This window comes from Mesoplodon bidens (assembly GCF_964165515.1).
Source record: "Mesoplodon bidens genome assembly, chromosome: 1".
Taxonomy (NCBI): Eukaryota; Metazoa; Chordata; class Mammalia; order Artiodactyla; family Ziphiidae; genus Mesoplodon; species Mesoplodon bidens.
The window spans coordinates 147895413-147921911 of NC_138176.1; the positions used below are offsets into that span (position 1 = coordinate 147895413).

At 42.2% G+C, this 26499-nt stretch overlaps 1 protein-coding gene across 4 annotated transcripts in view; it reads left to right on the forward strand.

Annotated features, from left to right (window-relative positions):
- Positions 1-1677: 1677 nt before the first annotated feature.
- PDS5A (PDS5 cohesin associated factor A) overlaps positions 1678-26499 on the forward strand; it is a 131529-nt gene continuing 106707 nt past the window's right edge. For all 4 annotated transcript variants that reach the window (XM_081251304.1, XM_081251303.1, XM_081251306.1 and 1 more), the window contains exons 1-2: positions 1678-1812; positions 2667-2847. In XM_081251304.1, the coding sequence (XP_081107430.1) occupies positions 2707-2847 (141 nt within the window). In that variant the 5' untranslated portion in view covers positions 1678-1812; positions 2667-2706. The remainder of the gene's footprint in view (positions 1813-2666; positions 2848-26499) is intronic.

Below are 26499 nucleotides of genomic sequence, written 5' to 3' on the forward strand. Positions count from 1 at the left end.
GGGAGAAGCCACAGCAGTGAGAAGAGCGTAGGTTTTGGTCAATTTCATAGTTTGGATGAAGACAATCTTAAATGGATTCTGCCTGCTACTCTAAATGCCCAAGAACAAAGCTCTGGTAGCAAATCAGCAACTGATTCCAAGATGATTGTTCCCTTGTGGAATACCTGAAAAACAATTCACTGAGGGCAGCACCTATGTTTTTTTTAAGAAAGAATTTTTAATATTTATTTATTTATTTGGTCACACTGGGTCTTAGTTGCAGCAGGCAGGCTCCTTAGTTGCAGCATGTGAACTCTTAGTTGTGGCATGCATGTGGGATCTAGTTCACTGACCAAGGATCAAACCCGGGCGCCCTGCATTGGGAGCGTGGAGTCCTATCCACTGCACCACCAGGGAAGTCCCAGCACCTATAATATTTTTAAGATCAAGCAAAGTATGTGGAAAAGACCGATGGATATCCATCAAGAATAATTTAAATAAATAATCGAATATCATTTTAAACTATGGTAGTGGTTTCAAGAGCTGCCTGCTATTTCACATTATTGTGTTCGTTTTTCAACTTCATTTTCGGAAATTATGTACGTGCTCCTGAGGTTCATCTGCTTCAATTTTCTTTTACATTAAACTGCTCAAACACCACTGCATTGGGCTTTCCTTTGGATGAAAGAAAGTTATTCTTCGGTATACTTAACACTTAAAAAAATGAATTATTCCATATTCACAAGAGCCATCTATCTAATTTGTAAACACGCTTATTTCTGGATTCCAGTCTCATAGATCTTCATTCTCCAGGTTTGGGAGTGGAGCCCAGGATCCTACGTTTCAGACCTTTCTTTGAGAACTACTCGACTCAATGCTATTTTCATATTTTGCTGCTTTCAAAATATTAATTTTAGACATCTAAAGAGGGGAGGGCAAACTCTGGTGGCTGTCAGAAGGAACAAGAATGAGCAGCCCACGTTGTACCACGTTGCAAAACTTTTCCTCAGTTTGCAGATCCTCTGTCCCTGGGGAGGAAATCAGTTCATTTTCACCAAGTAATTCAACATTTTTCAACCATTTCCGTCCACGTCCCTCAGGATGAACCCCAAAAGTCATGAACTCATCTCCGCGGCATAAGGTAAAGCCCTGTTCGTCCCGCTTGCCCTCACAGGGCCGCGGGGACCGGCTCGCTTCCCGCCAGCCGGGCTCCTCCTCCGCTCGCCTTTTGGGTCCCGTCCTCCCGGAGGCGTTCGGCGCGGCAGGTCTTGGCGCCAACCGGGTGGCGGCGCTGTCTGCCCCGCGCGCCACCGCCTCAGGCCCGAGGGAGGCGGAGGCACGGCCTGCGGAGGAAGGGGCGGGAGCGAGGCGCGCGCCCTTCTCTCGCGTGCTCTCGCACCGCTCGCGTGACCGACCGGTGTGTGCGAGCGGCGCCGGCTGCCCGGAGCACGGACTGCCGGGCGCGCGCCGCTGCGAGGGGCGTCCGGGTCCGGGTTGGCGGACCCGGCCGGCGCGAGGTACCGGCGGGCGGGCCCGGGGTTCCGGGGCGAACACACGAGCACACGCTCCCGGAGGAGCTTTTTCCAAGGCTGCTCTTCCTCGGCCAGACGGAGAGCGGCAGTGTCTCCCCGCCCAGCGCTCACTCGCCCCGCGTCTCCCCCCGCGGCGACTGCTCCTCCTCGGCACCGCCAGCCCCAGCGCCGCTCCGGGGCGGGCGGCGGCGGCGGCGGGACCGGCGGAGCCGCTTTGTGTGCAGCCCGGAGAGGGGCGGCGGCGCAACCACCTGACAGAGGCCCGGGCGCTCGATGCACCTTCCGCCCGCATGAGGAGGAGGTAAAGGCGGCGGCGGCTCGGCTCCCGCCCTCGGTTGGTGGAGGGAGGGGACGGAAGGGGAGACCGGAGCGGGTGGGGGGTGGGGGCGCGGGACTGAGGCCCGGCGGGGCTGCCCGGAGGTGCCGGTAAGGCCTCAGCGGCGCCGAGTGGCCGGGGGCGAGAGAAGCCGCCGGGGAGCCTCAGCCGAAGTTGAAGGAACAAAATGTGAAGTGCAGAGCCGCGTCAGCCGCTTCCTGGCTTGGGGTTCGGGGTGGAGGGCGGTTTGTTTTCCCCTCCCGCGGGGGTGGGGGAGCGGGACACGGGAGGGGCGGGAGCGTGGCGGGGACGCCTGGGGTTCAGCAGCTCTGCCCGGCAAGGGCGTTCGTGCCCGGAGACGCCGCTGCGTATTGGTCCGGTTGGGTCCCTAGTTTTGCGGCCTAAGCCGAGCCCTATAGGCCTCGCGTCTCCTTTCCCGGAGGGGACCGGCCGGGCGGGGACTCGAGGCTTTTCTCTGACCGAGCGGGGGCTTTAGGGGCCTTGCCGGGCTCTCGAAGCCGCCAAACTTAGGACTTCGGTGTTTGGGGGTGGATTTCATTGTGAAAGGAGGACTGGGAAACTCCTGGCGCTGCCCGGGGCTTCCCGCGGCCGCCGGTGCCAGAGAGCCCAGTGGGCCCGGTGTTGGAGGGGCCCGCGTGGGTGGGCGCGGCGCGGCGGCCGCCAGGATCCAAGCCCCGGGAAGGAGCGGGTGGCGGGGCCGCCGCGAGTCCCCGGCCTCCCGGGAGAAAGGGCCCTTTGCAGATTAGAGATTTTTGAAATGAAAAAAGAGGTTACAAAGTCGTCCTTTTCCCGCTGAACTTTTGTTTTCTGACCGATAGAGGCCGGTAGAGGACTGTGAAAGAAAAGTTGTCCCCCAGGATGGACTTCTCGACCGCGCAGCCCAAGCCTGCCCCTGCCCTCTGTGGCGTTGTGAGTGCCGACGGGAAGATCGCTTACCCTCCGGGGGTAAAGGAGATCACCGACAAGATCACCACCGACGAAATGATCAAACGACTGAAGGTAAGCTCCTCTGGACAGAATGTTCACATTTCAGACGTTTGTGGTAGGAGGTGCTCTCTCCTGTGGTATTACAGCTCTGCTGGGCCTGGCCTTTAAGAGTTTCACCGACCAGGGATTTTTTTTTTTTAAGGTATTTTACGTTTTCTCTTTTACCGCCTCTGAAAGGTAATGTTCTATCTTGGCTATATCTTTGAATGGTGATTTCTGTTAGGGGCATAACCATTATGGGAAGTTAGAAGGGTGTGTGTGATCTTTTTTAATCTTACTTTTTTTTAAGTATAAGAATTAGAGTATTTTTTAAGGTTTTTTTTTTCCCCTAGAAATATTTACGAGAATACTATTCAGAGTAGCTTGCAGCCTTAAAGGTAGGCAGTAATTTGCTTAGGAAGGTTTTCATCAACTTCTGAGGAGACTGATTTATCAAAGCACAAAAGGCATTTTAAAAATTATCACAATTTTCTAACATCCAGAAGCTTAAATATGTATATATTATGGTTAAACTTTGACAGAAGGTACTGACTTTTCAAAATTCAGGCTTGAAGTAAGGTGATGATTTATGTCCACATGTTCAGAGGGGTTTGTGTGTGTTTGTTTGTTTAAATATTTATTTATTTGGCTGTGCTGGGTCTTAAGTTGCGGCATGCGGGGATCTAGTTCCCTGACCAGGGATCAAACCTGCGCCCCTTGTATTGGGAGCACAGAGTCTTAACCACTGGACCAGCAGGGAAGTCCCCAAATGGGTTTTAAGAGAGAGTGATTATGGCTCTTTTTATAAGGAGTCAGCGTATTTTTAAGCATGGTGGTTCTAATGTCAAGGTTGTAACTTTCAGCCTTAGGTAAGTTAATTTTTTGCTTTTTGTTGCATGGACATAGGTTGTGGACACAGCCTTACAAAGTAAGTGCTGTTCTTGTTAAGGGTCAGCTTGGTGCAGTGGTTCTCAACCAGGACATCTTTGACCCCCAGGAGACATTTGGCAATGCTGAAGATGTTTTGGTTGTCACTATCGGGGCTGGATTGGAACAGAGTAAGACTGGAGACAGGGAGTCCAGCTAGGAAACTGTTAACAGTAGTCTAGGTCAGAGATGTTGAAATCATGAAGTAGGGCTATGATAGTGGGAATAGAGTGATAGGGAACGTTACAAGACACATTTCAGTGTTAGAATCAATCAGAGTTGGTGGGAGGTGCGGGAAGAAACGATGTTGACACTTTGCCAGTCTTCACCTTGGGCACTTGGTGAAATGTATTTTAAGGAATAATCTTGCCCCTTTGCTTTTAGAACCTATAGTGCCTAGTAAATGTTTACCATGTCATGAGTGATTAATATTTAAAGTATTCTTGTAGTTTGTTGTTAAAAATCTAATTGGATTCTGCAGTTTGTTGCCCCTTTGGAAGGAATGGGACACAATGCCGTCCATTAAAATAAACCTTGATACTAAAGACTGTACATAAAGTAGGGTGCTTAGTTGATGCTTCTTAAGGTTATATTGTTATTGTTCTTAAGTGTTCTGAGATGCTGAAATATGAATTATGAAATATAAAGCTAAGTTAAAAAATTGATAGGTCTTTTAATTTTTATTTTCATATTAAGAATATCAAAACGTTGAATTCTAGTGATGGATAACCTGGTTAAAAAAAGAAAAGTTATGACTGTATATACATCTTCCATTTGGAAATAGATTAAATATCAGAAATATTGTTAACTAGAAATCGACACCAAGTCTAGAATGAGCATACGGTTAGAATATTCATTTTTTATGAGTTCTTTTGGAAGTTAAATTTGATACACATATTAACCAATTTGAATGTCCTATTGCTAAAATTTTGGTTTTCTCAAGAATTATGATTCTGGGGCTTCCCTGGTGGCGCAGTGGTTGAGAGTCCGCCTGCCGATGCAGGGGACGTGGGTTCGTGTCCTGGTCCGGGAGTATCCCACATGCCGCGGAGCGGCTGGGCCCATGAGCCATGGCCGCTGAGCCTGCGCGTCCGGAGCCTGTGCTCCGCAACGGGAGAGGCCACAGCAGTGAGAGGCCCACGTACCGCAAAATAAAAAAAAATAAAAAAAATAAAAGAATTATGATTCTGTCTTCCTCCTGCCGTTCTAAGTCGATTTTGACTTTGTACATTTTAGTACATTTTAGGGATCCATGTTTAAAGTATTACTGTCTGGTTGGAAGTATAGGTTTCAAACAATATTTAACTGTATTTTTGATAACTTTCGTGTTATTTGTGGATAAATTTTATAAATTCGGTAGTTTGTTATAACACAGTAACAATGTTCAAATGCTGTATAAATACAAAAGCACTTAAAGGCAAGTAAAATCTTGGTCAGTGGGGCTTCCCTGGTGGTGCAGTGGTTAAGAATCCGCCTGCCAGTGCAGGGGACATAGGTTCGAGCCCTGGTCCAGGAAGATCCCACATGCCACGGAGCAACTAAGCCCGTGTACCACAGCTACTAAGCATGTGTTCTAGAGCCCTCGAGCCACAACTACTGAGCCCGCGTGCCACAACTACTGAAGCCCGCGCGCCCAGAGCCTGTGCTCTGCAACAAGAGAAGCCACCACAATGAGAAGCCTACACACCGCAACGAAGAGTAGCCCCCGCTCGCCGCAACTAGAGAAAGCCCATGTGCAGCAACGAAGACCCAATGCAGCCAAAATTAAAAACAAATAAATGAAAAAAAAAATCTTGGTTAGTGGAATTCAGAGATGTTTGGTCCATTTTCTTCAGTTTTCAAGACTGGAACAAGCATTTTTACAGTGGAACCATAATTTTAGAGTTAGAAGGATTCTAAAAGAAACTCTGGAACTCCCTTTATTTCACAGATAACAAAAGTTACACCCAAAGTGGCCAAGTAATATTTACCAAGGTCAGCCATAGGACAGGTTAGTGGCAGAGCCAGGGCAATAGCATCATGTATCTTTTTTTTTTTTTTTTTTAATATTTATTTTGGCTGCACCGCGTCGGGATCTTTGTTGCGGCATGTGCACTTTTAGTTGCGGCATGCACGTGGGATCAAGTTCCCCGACCAGGGATTGAACCCCGGCCCCCTGCATTGGGAGCACGGAGTCTTACCCCCTGGATCACCGGGAAAGTCCCTGCATCATGTATCTTTTTATTCTTATAGCTGCTTTCTTCTAAGGAATCTAAATGAAGTTGAACAAAGAAGCTGTGATTTTTATTATGCAGTTGAAAACAGTAAAGTGAAAAGAGAAGGGAATCAATGAGAGTTAACTTGGTCTTTTGCAGGGAGATATGGGACAGCATTTTTTTTTTAACATTAGAGAGAAATTATTGTGATGTTTTGAAGCTTTCTTGAAAATAATTCTTAGAGTATATCTTTGGAAGAACTTAGACCTACTTTTGTATTTTAGAAGTTTTAATTTCTGTTTCCAAGGAACTACTTTATAAATATTTTTATGTCCAATCACACTGGCCTTCTGTCAGTTCCTTGAACATGCCATGCTCATTTCTGTCTAGACAGATTTAGAATTATGTAGCCCATATACATACTCTTCCTCCCAGTTCATTAAGGGAAGTCTCTTAGATTCCCTGTTAATATATTCTTTTAATTCCTTCATACCACTTATTACAGATGTGATATTACATTTATGCATACATTTATTTGGTTTGTCTCCCCAGCTTCTCTGTAAGCTTCATGAATATAGGTATCACATCTATTTGCTTACTTTTGTATCCTCCCAGTGCTAAGTTTAATACCTGCCACATAGGTTCTCAACATATATTCCTTGAATGAAAGAATGAATACTTTGTTTTGTTTTGTTTTTGGCTGTGTTGTGTCTTCTTTGCTGCTAGGGCTTTCGTGGAGCAGGGACTACTCTTCGAATACTTTGTATTAATACTGGTTTAGAGAAATATTTTTATTTTTGAAGATGAAGGATAATTTGAAAATATTTTGAATTGCAACTGAGTACTTTATCTGAGATTGCATACTAGAGATGATAACACAGATATTTAGAATTTTAGAACCAGAAGGTAGCTTAGAGGTTATTTCATTTTGTTCTAATTTTCCGGATGAGGAAACTGAGTCTCAGAGGTTGTGACCAACCCTAGTCACATAAAGCTGAAAGCCATCATTAACAGTTTTGTTATTTAGATAAATTATACATATATATTAATTGGAAGAAATATTAAAATTCATACAAAAGCTGTTTGCGAGGATAGCAGACATTTTAATACCAATGTTACATTAAGCATCAAGATTTCATTAAGGATTTTGAAACGAATGCAAATCATATCTGATAAGTTTAATAAAGAAGATACACCTATAAACAATGTTGTACAAAGTTCCATTGAGTGCTTCTGCCCACAGTTTGTTATACACAGTCTATCTCAGATCATGTATTACAAAGTTGTGTGCTACGCACTTTTTTTTTTCTTCCTTTTTTGCTATTTTGGAAGTGGGAAGCCCTTGAAAGCCTTAGTTTTTAAAGGGAGGGATTAGGATGAAGTTTGTTACTATATCCATTTCTTATTATCTGCTCTCAGAGTTCAGTGCCCCAGACAGTTCTCTAGCCACAACTCCATACCCAAACCTGCCATATTCATTCTGTCACAGAATCAAATCAAAATACTTATTACCTTGGTGCTAAGAATTAGGAAAAATTAAATAATAGGGTTTTATTGTTCTGAAAATGTCCCCCACTTTTCTCCCACTAGGTGTTACTTCTGTGTTTTCTTTGTATTTTTCTGTAATCTTTCTCTTTCTGTCAGCCATTCTCCCTCTTCCACATGCTCTTGCTTCTACTTTCTATGGTCTGGCCTGTTGGATAGTTCAGTAGGAATTGGGGTATGGTGAGCTTGATTTAGGTAGGACATCTCCCTTTTCCCATCAAACCTATGTTGGAAGAGGGGAGGAATAGATTAGGGGCAGGAAGGCTATGAATTCTTTCATTTTTCTTCCCCTCAGGTGGACCTCAGAAATACTTGATTTGTTGTAATTATTTTCACTTGCATAAATGACTTTTAATTATCCCTAATTGCCACATAGTATGCTAATTTTGCTCATAATTCAGTATGTAATTTCAAGTCTGAATTTTGTTTATATCTTTTACTTTAATATTTGTATTAATGCAGAAGATTCTGCTAAGTAATTAAGAAGTTAAATGGAGAGGCAAGATTTCTTAAAATGAAGTCCTAAAATATAGCCAATATACATTTGTGAAGTAATACTTCATGCAGCACAGCTTTTATTTTATTTATTTGTTTATTTATTTATTTTTGGCTGCATTGGGTCTTTTGCTGTGTGCAGGCTTTCTCTAGTTGCAGTGAGCAGGGGCTACTCTTCATTGTGGTGCATGGGCTTTTTGTTGCGGTGGCTTCTCTTGTTGCAGAGCACGGGCTCTAGGCGCGCAGGCTTTAGTAGTTGTGGCACACGGGCTCAGTAGTTGTGGCTTGTGGGCTCTAGAGCGCAGGCTCAGTAGTTATGGGTGCGTGGGCTTAGTTGTTCCACGACATGTGGGATCTTCCCGGACCAGGGCTCGAACCCGTGTCCCCTGTGTTGGCAGGTGGATCCTTAACCACTACACCACCAGGGAAGCCCCTACCATTTTAATCATTTTTAATTGTACAGTTCAGTGCTATAAGTACATTCACATTGTTGTGCAATCTCATCATCCATCTCCACAACTTTTCATCATCCTTAACTGAACTCTGTACCCATTAAATTATAACTCTATTCTCCCCTTCCCCCAGCCCAGGCAACCACCTTTCTGCTTTCTGTCTCTATGAATTTGACTACTCTAGGAGCCTCATATAAGTGGGATCATACAATATTGCTGCTTTTGTGACTGGCTTATTTCACTTGGCATAATGTCTTCAAGGTTTATCTGTATCGTAGTATGTGTCAGAATTCACACGTATAACATCTTTTGTTTATCCTTTCATCCTTTGATGGACACTTGAGTGACTTCTACTTTTTACCTACTGTTGGTGACTTTTCTTACTATCTCACAGTTTTGTGGATTAGAAATTTGGGCAGGGTTTGGCTTGATTATTCCGCTCCACATCGCATACTGGGCTCACTCACTGGTATTCAGCTGGTGATTAGACTGGTGAAGTATATACACACTGGCTTCTCTCAAACACTTGGTACCTCAGTAGGAACAGCGGAAAGACTGGACTCAGCTGGGCCCTTCTTCCTATCTATGATGTAGTGTTAAGGCTTCTCCACATGGTCTCTCCAGCAGGGTAGTTGGGTTCAGGGTTCCAAGACACTATGGAGGAAGTTGCCAGTACTTTTAAAGACTTTATTCAGAATTGGCAGTGGCACTTCTACCTTACTCTATGGTTTAAAGTAGTCATAGCACAGCTGACTTTCAAGGAGAGAAAAATTGACCCTACGTCTCAATGGAAGAAGTAGGAAAGAATTTATAGCCATCTTTAATCTACCACAGGAGCTCTCACGATAAGTCAAAGTGTACTATACTTTGTAGTTATAGTCATACATTTGAAAAACATTTAATCTCAAAAACAACAGTATATATTTGCAGCCAATTTGCTAGATTTGTAAAATTTATTTAAAATACTCTAAGAAAAAAATTGTAGGAACTTTTTTACGTGCTAGCTAGGGAAGAATTACGGGGGAGGTTCATGATTTGATCCTAGAACTTGTTTCTTACATTTTTTGAATTTTTACTAGAAAGTATCCCTGACCAATCATAATGATGATCCCCCCTTCTCTCTTTTTTAAAAAAATCTATTTTAACTTCTTATTTTGAGACATTTTATCCCTCTAGAAAAGTTGTACCTCAACACTCATCCCTTCATTTAGATTCACCAGTTGTTAATATTTTGTTACTTTTGCTTGCTTTAATGTTTCTCCAAACACACACACACAGAGGGAGACAGATGTAACGTACATTTTTGTTTGAGAGTTACTTGCATCTGTCATGACATTCCACCTCTGAATGCTTCAGCAGTCTTCTTAGAACAAGGATATTCTCCTACTTTATAACAATTATCATTATCACACTCAAGGAATTTAACACTGATACAGTGATATCTGTTATGCTATCCATAATAAAATTCCCTCAGCTGCCCTAAAAATGACTTTTTAAAAGTTGAATTTTTCTTCCTCTATCCAAGTTGCAGTATAGGATCACATGCATTTATTACGTCTCTTTTGTCTGTTTTAATCGAGAAAGTCCTCTCATTTTCTGGGGGTGTGTTGTTCATGACATTTTTTGAAGCACTTGTCTTATAAGAGTTCATAATCTGTTTTGTCTTATTTCCTCATGCTTAGATTCAAATTGAACCTTTTTTGGCAAGTATACTACACAATTGGTGTTGTGTAGTTCCTTTAGCATCATATCAGGAGACATATAGTGTCATTTTGTCCTATTGGCTTTGCTAAGTTTGATCACTTGTGTACAGCTCTCTGCATTGTAAAGGTATTTCCCTCCCTTTGCAATTAGTAAGTAATATTTAAGGTAGTAAATAGTTTTTAAGAATAAGTTGTTTTCCAACAATTCTTACTCAACTGTTTTAGCACCCACTTTGGTGGTTATAAGATGTTGCCTTGATTGATTGATCGGTTTTTTGTTTATTTGTGGTTTGCGGTTCTCTCACTGTTGTGGCCTCTCCCGTTGCGGAGCACAGGCTCCGGATGCGCAGGCTCAGCGGCCATGGCTCACGGGCCCAGCCGCTCCGCGGCATGTGGAATCTTCCCGGACTGGGGCACGAACCCGTGTCCCCTGCATCGGCAGGCGGACTCTCAACCCCTGCACCACCAGGGAAGCCCTTGATTGATTGATTGATGACTGTGTTAGGTCTTCGTTGCTGCTCACGGGCTTTCTCTGGTTGTGGTGAGTGGGGGCTAATCTTCGTTGTGGTGAGTGGGCTTCTCATTGCTGTGGCTTCTCTTGTTGCGGAGCACGGGCTTCAGTAGTTGCGGCACACAGGCTTCAGTAGTTGCAGGGCATGGGCTCAGTAGTTGTGGCTTGCAGGCTCTAGAGTGCAGGCTCAGTAGTTGTGGAGCACGGGTTTAGTTGCTCTGCAGCATGTGGGATCTTCCTGGACCAGGGATGGAACCCGTGTCCCCTGCATTGGCAGGCGGATTCTTAAACCACTGCGCCACTAGGGAGGTCCCAACAATTGGTTTATTTTTTTCTGCTTGTATTTAATTTTATATATATATACACATACATACATACATTCACTCTTGTGGACTGGACTCTTCATTTCTACTGACGAGTATTATCCTTGCTTGATTTTTTTTTTATTGTGGTAAAAAACATAACAAAAATCATCTTGACCATTTTTAAGTGTACACAGTACAGTAGTGTTAACTATATGTACATTGTCAATACTACAGATCTTTAGAAAGTTTTCATCTTGTAAAACTGAAACTCTGTACCCACTGAACAACTCCCTTTCCCCCATTCCCCTCAGCCCTTAGTGACCACTTCCTGTTTTTAGGAGTTTGACTACTTTAGATACCTCACATATAAATGTGGAATCATGTGGTATTTGTCCTTTAGTGACTGGCTTATTTCACTTAGCACGAAGTCTTTAAGGTTTATCCATGTTGTAGCATATGACAGGATTTTCTTCTTTTTTAAGGCTGTGTAGTATTCCAGTGTATATATCTACCACACTTTCTTTATCCATTATTGGAAGTTTAGATTGCTTCCACCTTTCAGCTATCGTGAATAATGCTGCAGTGAACATGGGTATGCGTATACCTCTTTGAGATCCTGTTTTCAATTCTTTTGGATATAGCTGGGATTGCTGGGTCATATGATAATTCTATTTAAACATTTTTGAGGAACCCCTTCATACTGTTTTCCATAGTAGCTGCTTCATTTTACCTTCCCACCAGTAGTACACAAGGGTTTCAGTTTCTCCACATCAGTGCTTATTTTCTGTGTTTTTGATAGTGGCTGTCCTAACAGGTATGAGGTAATGTCTCGTTGTGGTTTTGATTTGTGTTTCCCTGAGGACTGGTGATGTTGAGCATCTTTTCATGCTTACTGGCCATTTGTGTATCTTATTTAGAAAAATGCCTATTCAAGTCCTTTGCCCATTTTTTAATCAGGTTATTTGTTTTATTGTTGTTCAGTTGTAGGAGTGTGTGTATTCAGTTTTAGGAATTACATTGTTCGTTCTTTTTATTTAATTTTACATGGTTCAAGAGTCAAAACTATAGAAAAACTTACACTTATAGAAGTCTTCTTCCCATTTTTATCCTTTCCACTTCATTTCCACCCACCTCCCCTCTGTAGATAATCATTTTCATTAGTTTCTGGTTTATCCTTTCTGTGTTACCGCCATTCTTCTTGAAAGATAAACTACTATAGGGCTCCCCCCGGCAGCTGATGCGAACCTGGTCTTCTCAGAACCCACTGGGGCTTTGGCTTCTGGAACACGTGGGGCTGAGTCAATTATGACAGCGCGGGGGCTTCGGGACAACACAGGGTCGAGTCCACGCTAATGGGAGCCAAGTCTTCTCAGGAGTTGCTGAGGCTTCGGCTTTGGGACGTTGTGGAGTCCTGTTCACGCTGATGGGAGCCGCGTCTCCTCAGGACTGGCCGGGAGTGATGCGGCTGACGGAAAAGAAGGTTGCCGTTTCAGCATTTCAAGGTCCTTTAGCCTGTTGGTGTTGTGGGAAGAGGTGAAGGAGCTGTGCTGATGGCACTGAAGGCATATTTTCAAGATCCCAGTGTGATTCCTCAACATCATATCGATGAGAAAATGACCCAGAGCAGGAGGAAGGAGAGGAGGAATGGCAGCTTCTCAGCCTCCACAACGGCCAGCGCTCATCCAGGCATCCAAGAGGAAATCTGTCCTGGAAATGGATCACCTGATTAGCTCACTGATCGGGAATGATGACCTGAAATCCACCTGGCCCTCAGGGCATCCCATCAAGAGAAGTTTGGTCCAGGACTCCATAAGCAGCATCCAGGCACCAGGCAAGAGATCTGCTCAGATCTCCACCCTGGCTTGTCTGAACCCACCAAAGAAACCCAGACTGAGTCCCATCCAGTTTCCCAAGAAGAGCACCCTGAGACCAGATGCGGGGGTTTTCCAGAACCTGCAGCTTCCACCCAGTACCACCAGACCTGGGCCAACCGTGTCACCCCAAGTGACCAGGAAGACACATGCCCAGGTGCAAAGCATTAACCTCCAGCCTCCATGAAACACAACTTACCTGAATACTCTCCAGGCCTACACCAGAGTCCAGCCTCCACCCATCAAACATGTTCCAGGCCAGCCTCTCAGGATGCGCTTCAGGAGAGTAGGCAAAGCCTGGTGGAGCTGCACATACATGACATCTCCCTCTTTGTCTCCTGCTGAGAAGCCAACCCCTCCTGCTCAGAGCCCACCCATGGGCAAGAAGTCTGAGGAGCACTGTGCCCCAGGTCCCTGGAGTGTCCTCTATGATGACCTTCAGATTTCTTCTTCCTCTGAAGAGAGTGAGTGAGAGGGAGACACCAATGAACACTAAGACATGTCCTTCAGCCCCAGGTACCCTGGAGGTGACTGTGGAACAGAGGAGGGGAAGTCCCAAGGAGTGGCCTGTCCCTGGTGAATCAGTGATTCTTCACCTCTGGGGGGTGGGTGGGTGAAACAATAGTGGAAACCCAGGTTTTGCTTAGGGGGACACATGTGGAAAGCACTGCATTTTCTCCTGATGGAATTAGAGTCAACATGGAAATGCTGCTTATCAAACTGGAATGTCAGTTCTTTTGCAAACTCAATCCTTTGTAGACAACTTTGAGACAATTCCACGAGAAAGTTTTTTTTTTTTTTTTTTTTTTTTTTTTTTTGCGGTATGCGGGTCTCTCACTGTTGTGGCCTCTCCCGTTGTGGAGCACAGGCTCCGGACACGCAGGCTCAGCGGCCATGGCTCACGGGCCTAGCCGCTCCGTGGTGTGTGGGATCTTCCTGGACCGGGGCACGAACCCATGTCCCCTGCATTGGCGGGAGGACTCTCAACCACTGCGCCACCAGGGAAGCCCCACGAGAAAGTTTTAACTGCGGTGTAAATAGAAAGCTGTGGTGAGAATCTGGAATTGGTGGCAAATGTCTGAAAATATTGCAGCTGGCTAAAGGGCCTAACTCTGCTTTACAGAATGACAGCAGGGCCCTGAGTTAAGATGAGATTTGTGGATTCTGTGGACTTCTTTCCATGTAAATCATACAGGGGACTGCTCCTGTGGCTTTGTTCATTATTATTATTATTTTTTCTTAATAAACATTATTCTAAACCTTTGTTTAAAAATTTTCTTTCAATACCAATAAAATTCTAGGCAAAACAAACAAAGAAAAAAGATGAACTACTATATATACTCTATTGTACTTTGCTTTCTTCACCCAATACATCTTGGAAATCACACCATATCTGGAAATGTCTTTAAATTCATTTTCATGGTGTTACAGTATTCTATGTGTAGATGTGCCATAGTTTACTCAACTAGGCTCTCATTGTTGATTTGAGATTGCTTGTAATATTTTCCTATTACAAGTAATGCTGAGGTGAATAACCTTGTTACCCATTGCTTTGTATTTGTGGAAGTGTATCTTTAGGGTAAGTTCCTAGGGTAAGTTCCTAGGATTGTTGGGCCAAAGGGTACATTTCTGAGTGTTTTTGTTAGAGGTGGTCATATTCTTCTTCATATGGGTTGTACCATTTTGTACTTCCACCAGCAAGTATAAGAGTGTCCAGCCTCTCAGTAATGTATTGTCAAGTAATGCCTACTTTTATTTTTTTTTTATTTATTATTTTTTTTTATTTTTTTGCCGTACGCGGGCCTCTCACTGTTGCGGCCTCTCCCGTTGCGGAGCACAGGCTCCGGATGCGCAGGCTCAGCGGCCATGGCTCACAGGCCCAGCCACTCCGCAGCATGTGGGATCTTCCCGGACCGGGGCACGAGCCCGTGTCCCCTGCATCGGCAGGCGGTCTCTCAACCACTGCGCCACCAGGGAAGCCCAAGTAATGCCTACTTTTAAAGTAGCAAATTGGCAAATTAACATCTTGCTCCAAAAAGCCATTTTATTGCCTCCTGGCAACAAGAGAAGTTCTTTATGAGAATGATTAAATATAAGTGTTACATTGAGGTTCAAAAGGATAAGAACCCTACTTAGATTTCCTTAGAAACTCAAAAGGAATTGAGTGACTTTTTTAGTATGTTTAAGGAAATGAGGGTGGGTGGGGTAGAGATGGAGACAAAATTTTAGGAACAAAGATGATGCTGAAATCATCAAGCCTCACTTAGGTCTTTATTCAAGACCTTGAGTTAAATAGAAATGAGGTGAAGGTTTATTATTAAAAATCATAAATGAAATAAATAACGGCATTGGCATGTAAAATGCCAGTGCCGTGATTTATTTTCCAATTATCAGAAATCTGTAGATGTCCAAGGGAAAAACTGCTTTGTGTTCACAGTAGGAGAATAGGCTTAAAGCATTAATGAATTTTGTTCCTATTAGCTTCTATTTTCAGAGTTAATTATTTAAATTAAATACTACTTTGGCTGAGGTTGTTGGCATATGGAAGTATGTCCAGTTGAATTCACTGGTCAGAAAGATAAAATGAGTGGAGTTTATACATGATATAAAAGCATAACAAGTTTTTATTTGCTGAAGACAACAAATCGAGACGTTCCTAGATAACGGTTGTAATAGAAAGCTAAACACAAACATAACGAAGGAGTTTACTAAATTTCTTTCCCTTGCTGTTGGCATTTGGTCTTTTACATCAGTACAGATCTTCCCAATTGATACTCTACACAGTTGTAAGTATGCCTAAATACAGAGCCCCTCAGCCTTTGGAGATTACAAATATTACATCATTTTTTGTATATTATGTGATATTTTAAAAGTTGGGAACTGCCATAATATATGTGTTGTTTTTCATGTTATATTATAAAATTATTATTAAGATGAAACACTTAAAACTTCCTACCAAATAGGGGCCCTGTGATTAGTGCTGATAAAGCCAGCCCTTAAATAGCATGAGTCCATTAGGGGAACCTGGATTTATATGAGGAATAACACTGGAATGGATTTCCGTTTATATGAAGGATATTTGAGGTTATTATATCATAAGTTAAATGTCAATTATGTGCTAGGATTGTATCTGTTTCTTTGGATAAAGAGGTACTAAGAATTTTGGTGGTCAAGAGAAGTTTCAAGGAAAAGGTGACAGTTGTACTGGGATTTGAAGGCTTAGACCTTGGTAAGCAAATAGGTGGTAAAACATTTCAAACAGATGAATAGCAGGGACAGAGACAGAAGCATGCTTGGTGTGTTTGAAGAAAATGAGTAGAATAGTTTTGCTAGAGCTAAAGCATCCTAAAAGAGTAGTTGAGAGGAAAAAAGAGGAAGTTACCAATGAAATTGGTAGAATCCTTAAATGACAGAGGAATTTGAATTAAAAAGAAAATAGCTAAAAAAAAAAAAATGGAGCTAAAGAGTGATATGTCTACATTGTGGTTTTGCATGATTAGCAAAGCTAGGTGACCAAGGAGTTTTTTAAGCACATGAACACCACCCTTCTTTGAGGCCAATTTGTGGAGTTTTTTTATCCTCATGTCCAGACCAGTTAGTATCTTTGGTTGAACAGTAATCCACTTCTAATTGATACTGTCTGAATGAATCTGTTGGTTGCTGAGAGTTTAGTCACATGATACTAGGTGTGAAGGCTGTGGATGAGTAAAATTTTAAGAACAGTTAGTAGAATTTTATGTACTAGATTATAACAATATGAATTGGATTTTTTAAAAATTTATTTATTTATTTATTTATTTATTTTTGACTGCGTTGGGTCTTTGTTGCTGCGCGCGGGCTTTTTCTAGTTGCAGTGAGTGGGGGCTACTACTCGTTGCGATGCGCGGGCTTCTCATTGTGGTGGCTTCTCTTGTTGTGGAGCACAGGCTCTAGGCACATGGGCTTCAGTAGTTGTGGCGCATGGGCTTAGTTGCTCTGCGGCATGTGGGATCTTCCCGGACGAGGGATGGAACCCTTGTCTTCTGCATTGGCAGGTGGATTCTTAACCACTTTGCCACCAGGGAAGTCCCAGATTTTTATTATATATGTTCAGTGCATGTTTTTCCAAAATTTCCTGGAATTTCTGTGGTAGGCATTCAAGTAAACATTAATTGTAATTTGATGCCAAATTATTGGGTTTTTTTCTAATTTTTATTTATTTTTGGCTGCATTGGGTCTTCATTGCTGCGTGCAGGCTTCAGTAGTTGCAGCATGCAGATCAGGAGTTGTGGCGTGCGGGCTCAGGAGTTGTGGCTCGTGGGCTCTAGAGCACAGGTTCAGTAGTTGTGGCGCACAGCCTTAGTTGCTCTGCAGCATGTGGGATCTTCCCAGACCAGGGAAGGAACCCGTGTCCCCTGCATTGGCAGGTGGATTATTAACCACTGTACCACCAGGGAAGTCCCTCAAATTATTTCAGTACTTGAAAATTAAGTTCAGTGGCCATGTATTATTTCCTATAATTTCAAATGTTTGTTGAATTGAATAGCCTTCATCTAGCCACTACAAAATTAGTAGAGGTGAATTTCTCATCTGCAAAAAGAAAATCATTGAATAAAAGTGTTTAAGATTTATAAGGACTGAGTCAGTGTATATAAGGAGACTGCTTTGTTTCTGGCAGAAGTTTCGAAATGATTTTCTTCTTGAACCATGTACCTAAATAGCTTTGAAGAAAGTGATAAAAAGCATCAGGCAGTTATAAAATGAAAATATTTTTAGATCTCTTGGAAATAATGTTATATAATCTTGTCTACTATATTCAGTTTTCATCCTTTTTAAAAAAATTTTATTTTATTTATTTATTTTTCTCTGCGTTGGGTCTTCATTGCTGTGTGCAGGCTTTCTCTAGTTGCAGTGAGCAGGGGCTACTGTTCGTTGCAGTGTGTGGGCTTCTCATTGCGGTGTCTTCTCTTGTTGCGGAGCACAGGCTCTAGGAGTGCAGGCTTCAGTAGTTGTGGCATGTGGGCTCAGTAGTTGTGGCTTGTGGGCTCTAGAGCACAGGCTCAGTAGTTGTGGCACATGGGCTTAGCTAGCTGCTCCATGGGATGTGGGATCTTCCCAGACCAGGGATAGAATCCATGTCCCCTGCATTGGCAGGTGGATTCTTAACCACTGTGCCACCACGGAAGTCCCCCAGAAAGCATACTTTTAAGAGTCTGGTCTTTTGAAACCTATTAAGATTTGTTTTTTGGCCCAGTACATGTCCTATCCTGGCAGACATACCATGTATACCTGAAAAGAATGTATGTTTTGCTATTGTTGAATGTAGTGTTCTATAGGGTCAAGTAATGTTCTTTAAGCCAGGAGATTGACATCATTATTCATCATCAAGTCTTTTCTAATTCTGAAAAGTTTTGGTCTAGTTCTGTTGCTGAGAAAGACTGATAAAACCTCAAATTGTGATTGTGGAATTGTCTATTTCTTCCTTTAAATCTGTCAGTTATTCTTTCATTTATTTTGAATTTCTGTTGTTAGGCGCATGTGCATTTAGGATTGTTAGACATTACCAAGAGTTGACCCTTTTAGCATTATGAAATGTTCCTGCTGTCTAAGTTGCACCTTTTACAGTCTCTGTATGCATTATATGTTTTTATACCCTTTTGTTTTCAACTTATGTGTCTTTATATTTTAAATGCATCTGGCGTATGGTTGGGTCATGCTTTAAAAAATTTTTTTTTAAATATTTAAATATTTAATCTATTTTGACAATCTTTGCCTTTAAATTGGAGTGTATAACTCACATTTAATATTATTGATGTGGTTGGATGATATACGTGGATGATATATGTCTACCATTTTGTACTTTTCCTTTTGTCTCATCTATTGTTGTTCCCCTCTTTTCCTGCCTTTTATCTTTTTAAAAAATATTTGTTGATTTATATTTGGCTGCATCCGTCTTTTTTTAAAATTTTTATTTATTTTTGGCTGCGTTGGGTCTTTGTTACTGTGTGCGGCTTTCTCTAGTTGCAGGAAGCGGGGGCTACTTTTGGTTGCGGTGCGCAGGCTTCTCTTGTTGAGGAGCACGGGCTCTAGGCACGCGGGCTCAGTAGTTGTGGATCTTGGGCTCTAGAGCACAAGCTCAGTAGTTGTGGCACACGGGCTTATTTGCTCCGCGGCATGTGGGATCTTCCCAGACCAGGGATGGAATCCATGTCCCCTGCATTGGCAGGCAGATTCTTAACCACTGTGCCACCAGGGAAGCCCGGTCTTAATTGTGGCACGTGGGATCTTCTGGTTGTGGCATGCAGAATCTTTTGTTGCGGGATGCAAGATCTTTTAGTTGTGGCATGTGGGATCTAGTTCCCTGACCAGGGGTCAAACCCAGGCCCCCTGCATTGGGAGTGCAGAGTCTTAGGCACTGGACCACCGGGGAAGGAGCTCTGCCTTTTATCTTAATTTGCTATTTTTTAGAATTCCATTTTATTTTTGATTTTATAGGTATATCTCTTCACTCTATGTGTGTGTATCTGTCTGGCTATGTCTGTCTGTCTGGTTGTGTTGTACAGGGATCGCAATACATATCCTTAACTGTTTATAGTCTTAGACTTTTATTTTTCTGCTACTTCATGTAAAATGTAAGAACCTTCCATTAGTATGGGTCCATTTATCACAGCCCCACCCTTTATGCTGTACATGCATTATAAACCCCACATTAAACAGTTACATGTATTTTAAATAAATGCAACGGAAGTAGTCTTTTATATTTATGCACTTATTACCATTTCTTGTGCTTTTTTTCATTTTTTTCTCAAATGTCAGATTTTCCACCTGATGATATATCCCTTCAGCCTGAGAAACTTCCCTTTAGTGTTTTTTTTAATGAAGATTTGCTGAGATAATTTCACTTAGTTTTCATTTGTCTGAAAATGTTTATTTAACCTTCATTTTTGAAGGATATTACTTTTTGGATATAAAATTCTGGGTTGACAGTTTCAGTGCTTTAAAGATGTAATTCCACTGTCTTGTGTTTTCCAGTGCTTCAGATGAGAAGCCAGTGGTAATATGTATTTTTGTTTCTTTGTATGTAATGTGAGATTTTTTTCTGGCTGCTTTCAAGGTGTTTCTTTTTCTTTGATGTACAGCAGTTTCATTGTGATGCCCTGAGGTTTGTGTTTCCCAAATACTTGTCCTGCTTTGGAATCACTGAGCTTCCTGGATCTATAAATTTATGTCTTTCACCAAATTTGGGGAATTTTTGGTCATGATATCGTCAGGCTGTTTTCTTTTTTTTATTTCCTTCTCCCCTCTTTTTTCCTCTTTCCAGGTTCCACTTACACATATGTTAGATTTTTTTTATATTGCCCTCAGATCACTGGGGCTCTTTTTCTTTTTTCAGTCATTTCTCTTTGTGTTCTTCAAATTTGGTCATTCCTATTGATTTGTTCTTAAGTTTATAACTCTTCTATTATTTTCAATCACAGATACAGCCTGAAAAATATAAAATCACAGGGACTTGGGAGATGATCTATATAGCATTAACTGTGTGTGTGTTTCCTCTTTTTAAAAATATATAAATTTTTACCTATAGTAGAGTTCATAAACCTTAAGTACAACATTTTATTAATTTTTACATACGTATATGCATATTGCCATTATCCAGATCAAGATGGCACTGCAGCAGGCTGCCTTATGTTCCCTTCCCCAGAGATAGAGACCCTTCTGATCTTTATCAACTTAGACTAGTCTTGCCATCAAAAAAATGAAATCATGCAGTATGTACTCTTTTATGTCTGACTCTTTTCCTAAACATTGTGTCTGAGATTCATCCATGTTGTTATGGGTTGTAGTGATTTTCATTGTATGAGTACACCAAAATTTATTTATCCATACTGTTATTGTTAGGTATTTGGGTTAGTAGTTTTTTGCTTTTATGAAAAAACTTCTATGAATAATGTACGTGGTTTTTGGTAGTAGTAAGGACTCATTTATCTTGGGTATATACCTGGGATTGGTGGATTTTTTTCTGTGAAGGGTCAGTAAAAATTTATTTTGTGGGTCAAGAGAATACTGTATAAGTACTTACATAGTAAGAACTTTTATTATTTTTCTAACAAAATTCAAAACATAGTGATTCAGTACTTTTTTTTTTTTGTAACACAGGTCTGCTAATGAGAAAAATGGAATTCTTTGGAGGGGAAGGTGTGGAACTAACATTTTACTTAATTGGGGCTCAAAGTTAGTGTTTTCTGTCACCAAAATTGATTTCAAATGTTTACCTGTTGGGCTTCCCTGGTGGCGCAGTGGTTGAGAGTCCACCTGCCAATGCTAGGGAACACGGGTTCGTGCCCCGGTCCGGGAAGATCCCACATGCCGCGGAGTGGCTGGGCCCGTGAGCCATGGCCGCTGAGCCTGTGCGTCCGGAGGCTGTGCTCCGCAACGGGAGAGGCCACAACAGTGAGAGGCCCACGTACCGCAAAAAAAAAAAAAAAAAAAAAAACTAACAACAAATACTATCAATTAAGGGGTGTTGAGTGCTGAAAGAAGCTGAAGACTACTGGAGTGATGTTTGCAGGAATAGCAAGAAAAACAAGAAGGAATCTCTTTTTCCTGTTCCTGCCTTCTAATCGCCTTCCTGTCAAAGAAGTCTAGGCAGTGCATTTTCCAGAATCCCAGTTTCAACATCAGAGAACAGAGTATAGTGGAGGTGGATTTGGAGTTGAGAGACACTGTGTAAATAATTAGCATACTATTCTGATACGTGAACTTCAGTAGAACAAGAAAACTTGTTTCATGTTTCCATCTAACAAGATACAGCTATCCTTCTTTTAAAAATGAGGATGTTCTCCCCTCTTTCCAGATAGTCTCAGTAGTTATGCAGTATCCAGTCCCTAGGTGACAAATACCCTATTCTGGGTGATGTTATTGGTTTTTTAGTTAAAACACTATTCCATCTGAATAGTCTAACTCAAGGGTTAACTTAAATTTCATATTTTACACATGTAAAGGAAAAGAAATTGAAATAATTTGGCTGTTAGTCCTAAAAATCTTCACATTCAGAGGCTTCCCTGGTGGCGCAGTGGTTGGGAGTCCGCCTGCCGATGCAGGGGACGCGGGTTCGTGCCCTGGTCCGGGAGGATCCCACATGCCACAGAGCGGCTGGGCCCATGAGCCATGGGCGCTGGGCCTGCGCTTCTGGAGCCTGTGCTCCGCGATGGGAGAGGCCACAGCAGTGAGGGTGTGGCCGCAAAAAAAAAAAAAAAAAAAACTTCACATTCTGTTTGACCCTTCTAAATCTTATTTTTTTAATTATTTTTTTGTAGGAGTTTATTAATTAATTTATTTATTTTTGCTGTTTTGGGTCTTCGTTTCTGTGCGAGGGCTTTCTCTAGTTGTGGCAAGCGGGGGCCACTCCTCATCGCGGTGCGCGGGCCTCTCACTATCGCGGCCTCTCTTGTTGAGCATAGGCTCCAGACGCGCAGGCTCTGTAGTTGTGGCTCATGGGCCTAGTTGCTCCGCGGCATGTGGGATTCTCCCAGACCAGGGCTCGAACCCGTGTCCCCTGCATTAGCAGGCAGACTCTCAACCACTGCGCCACCAGGGAAGCCCTCTAAATCTTATTTTTGACTAGATGTTGATGTTTGTGTTTTCCCACACAGTATAATTGTTGTCAGAAGTATTAGTGATACAGAATATCTTGAAAAAAAGTGCCCCATAACTGACAAAGGATTAATCTCCAAAATATACAAGCAGCTCATGCAGCTCAATATCAAAAAAACAAATAACCCAATCCAAAAGTGGGTGGAAGACCTAAATAGACATTTCTCCAAAGTAGATATACAGATTGCCAACAAACACATGAAAAGATGCTCAACATCACTAATCATTAGAGAAATGCAAATCAAAACCACAATGAGATATCACCTCACACTGGTCAGAATGGCCATCGTCAAAAAAATCTAGAAATAGTAAATGCTAGAGAGGGTGTGGAGAAAAGGGAACCCTCCTGCACTGTTGGTGGGAATGTAAATTGATACAGCCACTGTGGAGATCAGTATGGAAGTTCCTTAAAAAACTAAAAATAGAACTACCATATGACCCAGCAATCCCACTACTGGGCATACCCTGAGAAAACCATAATTCAGAAAGATACAGGTACCACAATGTTCATTGTAGCACTATTTACAATAGCCAGGACTTGGAAGCAATCTAAATGTCCATCGACAGATGAATGGATGAAGAAGATATGGCACATATATACAATGGAATATTACTCAGCCATAAAAAGGAACGAAATTGAGTTATTTGTAATGAGGTGGGTAGACCTAGAGTCTGTCATACAAAGTGAAGTCAGAAAGAGAAAAACAAATACCGTATGTTAATGCACATATATGGAATGTACAAAAACAGTACCGATGAACCCAGTGCCAGGGCAGGAATGAAGACACAGACATAGAGAACGGACTTGAGGACACAGTGGGGGAAGGGGAAGCTGGGACAAAGTGAGAGAATAGCATTGCCATATGTACACTACCAAATGTAAAAAGGATGGCTAGTGGGAAGCTGCTGCATAGCACAGGGAGATCAGCTTGATGCTTTGTGATGACCTAGAGGGCTGGGGTAAGGAGGGTGAGAGGGAGGCTCAAGAGGGAGGGTATGTGGGGATATATGTATATATACAGCTGATTCACTTTATTGTACAGCAGAAACTAACACACCATTGTAAAGCAATTATACTCCAATAAAGATATTTTTTTTTAAAGTGCCCCAATGTTGTTTCTGAGATGTTCTTCCAAGTCATTAAACACTTAATGCTGCAGGATTTGGTGCTAGTGCTTTTCTAGATATTGTCAGGCATTGTCAGCCCAGGGTTTTCAAACTGAAGTTTGTACAAGTGCCAGCAACAGCACTTCTTACACTTGCTTCCAGCTGTGACTTTTTCTAAGATCACTGATTTTTAAGACACATCTGAGTATCAGACATGTTAAAATTTGGGTGTTAGAATTAATAAATATGGTAATTTTAATTTATCATGGATCCATGTATGCCAGACACTAGGCTGGGAACTTCATGTCTGTTATCTCAAAATATCATAATATTTTAAGATTGTATTATTATCTTTGTTTTATAGACAAAGAAGGACTTATTTATTTATTCAAGTCACATATCCATTGAGAGGTAGAACAGAACTCACACACATGATCTGAATAAATCCAGAATTTAATTTGTGTTCTTCTTGTGCTCTAAGGAGGAGATCAGTTTCAGAGATCAGGGTAGAATGGGTGTGTATGCTCATCCGTCCTTAGCATTGTTGTCTCAGTGGACTCAGCCAATAGGAACCACTCTGGATTGGAGATTGACAATCAAAAAATTACCAAAATCTGGGATGGGTGTAGGTGCAATACTATTAGAGTTTGACTGAAATGGCTACACTTGGGTGTAGGCAGACAGGGAGGTAAGGCAGGCAGGAGGGACCTGTAGAATATGATTGAAGATTTAGAATTCATATTGAAGGCAGTGAGTAGATTTAGTGAGAATAAAAAATGAAGGAGTTAGGGGTGGAATGTTCTAAAAGGATTTTTAACCACTGGACCACCAGGGAAGTCCCTAAAAGAAACTTTTTAAGAGGTAAAACAGTTTGTAATGAGGTTCAAGATGTGACTCAAGTAGGATGAAGATGAAAAACATTGATGAGATAAATTAGTGAGAGATGCTTTCAGTAATTCTGAGACAACAGGTATGAACTATTTGAGGCAAGTTGGGGCATGTAGTCACTCTGTGAATAAGGAAGTATAATGCTGGGATATTAATTGGGTCTTTGATCTAGAGTGAATTGTAAATTTAAATTCTTAGTCTGGGAATTCTGAATTGAGAATCTGAAGATTTACATCTAAATCCTGGATCCTCTTCTTACCAACAGTGTAACCTATAAAAAATCTTTTCTTTGAAGTTTTTTCCTCTGTTGAGAATGGGTATGTTTAGACTCTCTCCCTCCCTCCCCTGTAGTCATAGTTAAGGGTTATAGACTACACACACTACAAGCTAATGTGTTTTTCCCCCCAGGCCTAGGCTTTAGTTTTGTGGTCTTACAATTCCCTGGGACTTTTTCACTTTATAAAAGGCATGCATTTTGCCTTGCAGAAGATTGTCCTGTCTTTGAACATTTGCAGTCTCCCTTAGTTTCTCTGGGTGACTCTTTTTTGCCCCTCTATGTTTGCTTAGAACTTACAGGAGGAAGAGAAATCTATATGCTATAGATGTCAATGCTCAGTGGTTACATAGAAAAAGCCATGGGTAGCTTACTTGGCTTACATTGTCTAGGGCGATTATGTGTCTTCCCTTTCAGTTATTCTCTTTCTTGATGTTGGAAGGTGGCTTGTAAATCACAGCTCTCTCAGTTGAACCTTTTTCATTGCCTTAAAGGGACCTTAACATTTAAAAGAATATTTTTGTGGAAAGATGTGAGGCTTTTATCTCTCCAGTTCATTTTTTGAACTAAATTTATTTATTTATTCAGTTATTTTGGGCTGTGTTGGGTCTTCATTGCTGTGCAGGGACTTTCTCTAGTTGCACCGAGCGGGGGCTACTCTTCGTTGAAGTGCACGGGCTTCTCATTGCGGTGGCTTCTTTTGTTGTGGAGCTCGGGCTCTAGACCTGCAGGCTTCAGTAGTTGTGGCATGTAGGCTCAGTAGTTGTGGCTTGTGGCCTTAGTTGCTCTGCGGCATGTGGGATCTTCCTGGACCAGGGATCGAACTAGTGTCCCCTGCACTGGCAGGTGGATTCTTAACCACTGTGCCATCAGGGAAGTCCTCTCCAGTTCATTTTTATTCATCTGTATTGTCTTTTTTTAAAAACATCCTTATTGAGAGGTAATTCGTATACCATGCAATTCACCAATTTAAAGTACAATTCACCTATTTAAAGTGTACAATCACTGGTTTTAGTATATTCACAGATATGTGCAACCTGCGATGTGTGGCTTGCGGGACCTTAGTTCCCCAACCAGGGATTGAACTCGCACCCCCAGCAGTGAGAGTGCAGAGTCCTAACCACTGGACCGCCAGGGAATTCCCTAGAGCAGCGGTCCCCAACCTTTTTGGCACCAGGGACCGGTTTTGTGGAAGACAGTTTTTCCACGGGCGGCGAGGGAATTGTTTTGGGATGATTCAAGTGCATTACTTTTATTGTGCACTTTATTTCTATTATTACATTTTAATATATAATGAAATAATTATACAACTCCTCATAATGCAGAATCAGTGGGAGGCCTGAGCTTGTTTTCCTGCAACTAGATGGTCCCATCTGGGATGATGGGAGACAGTGACACCCGAAGTGTCTTGCTTATGTCCAGACTACTCTGTAATCTCATCTTGGCTGCTGTCACTGCAGAAAACCCTGCTTCACAAAGATAGGATGTTGTAAATCGAAGCAGGCTTTTCAGTGCTTTTGTGGCAATCTCAGGATATTCCACCTTGACTTTAGTGCAGAAGGTATGGAGATTTGAAGTTGTCTCAAACATATTTTTAAGGGCACCGTCATTTGCCATCTCAAGCAGTTGATCCTCTTCTCGCATGGACAAAGTCGATTCACCTGGCTTATTCACAAATGGGTCGCAGATCCATTCCTTCCCAGTTTGGGGGTCTTTTGTGGTTGGGAAGTAATGCTCAAACTCTTCTGAAAGCTGAGATAGGTGATGATGATGCACCAG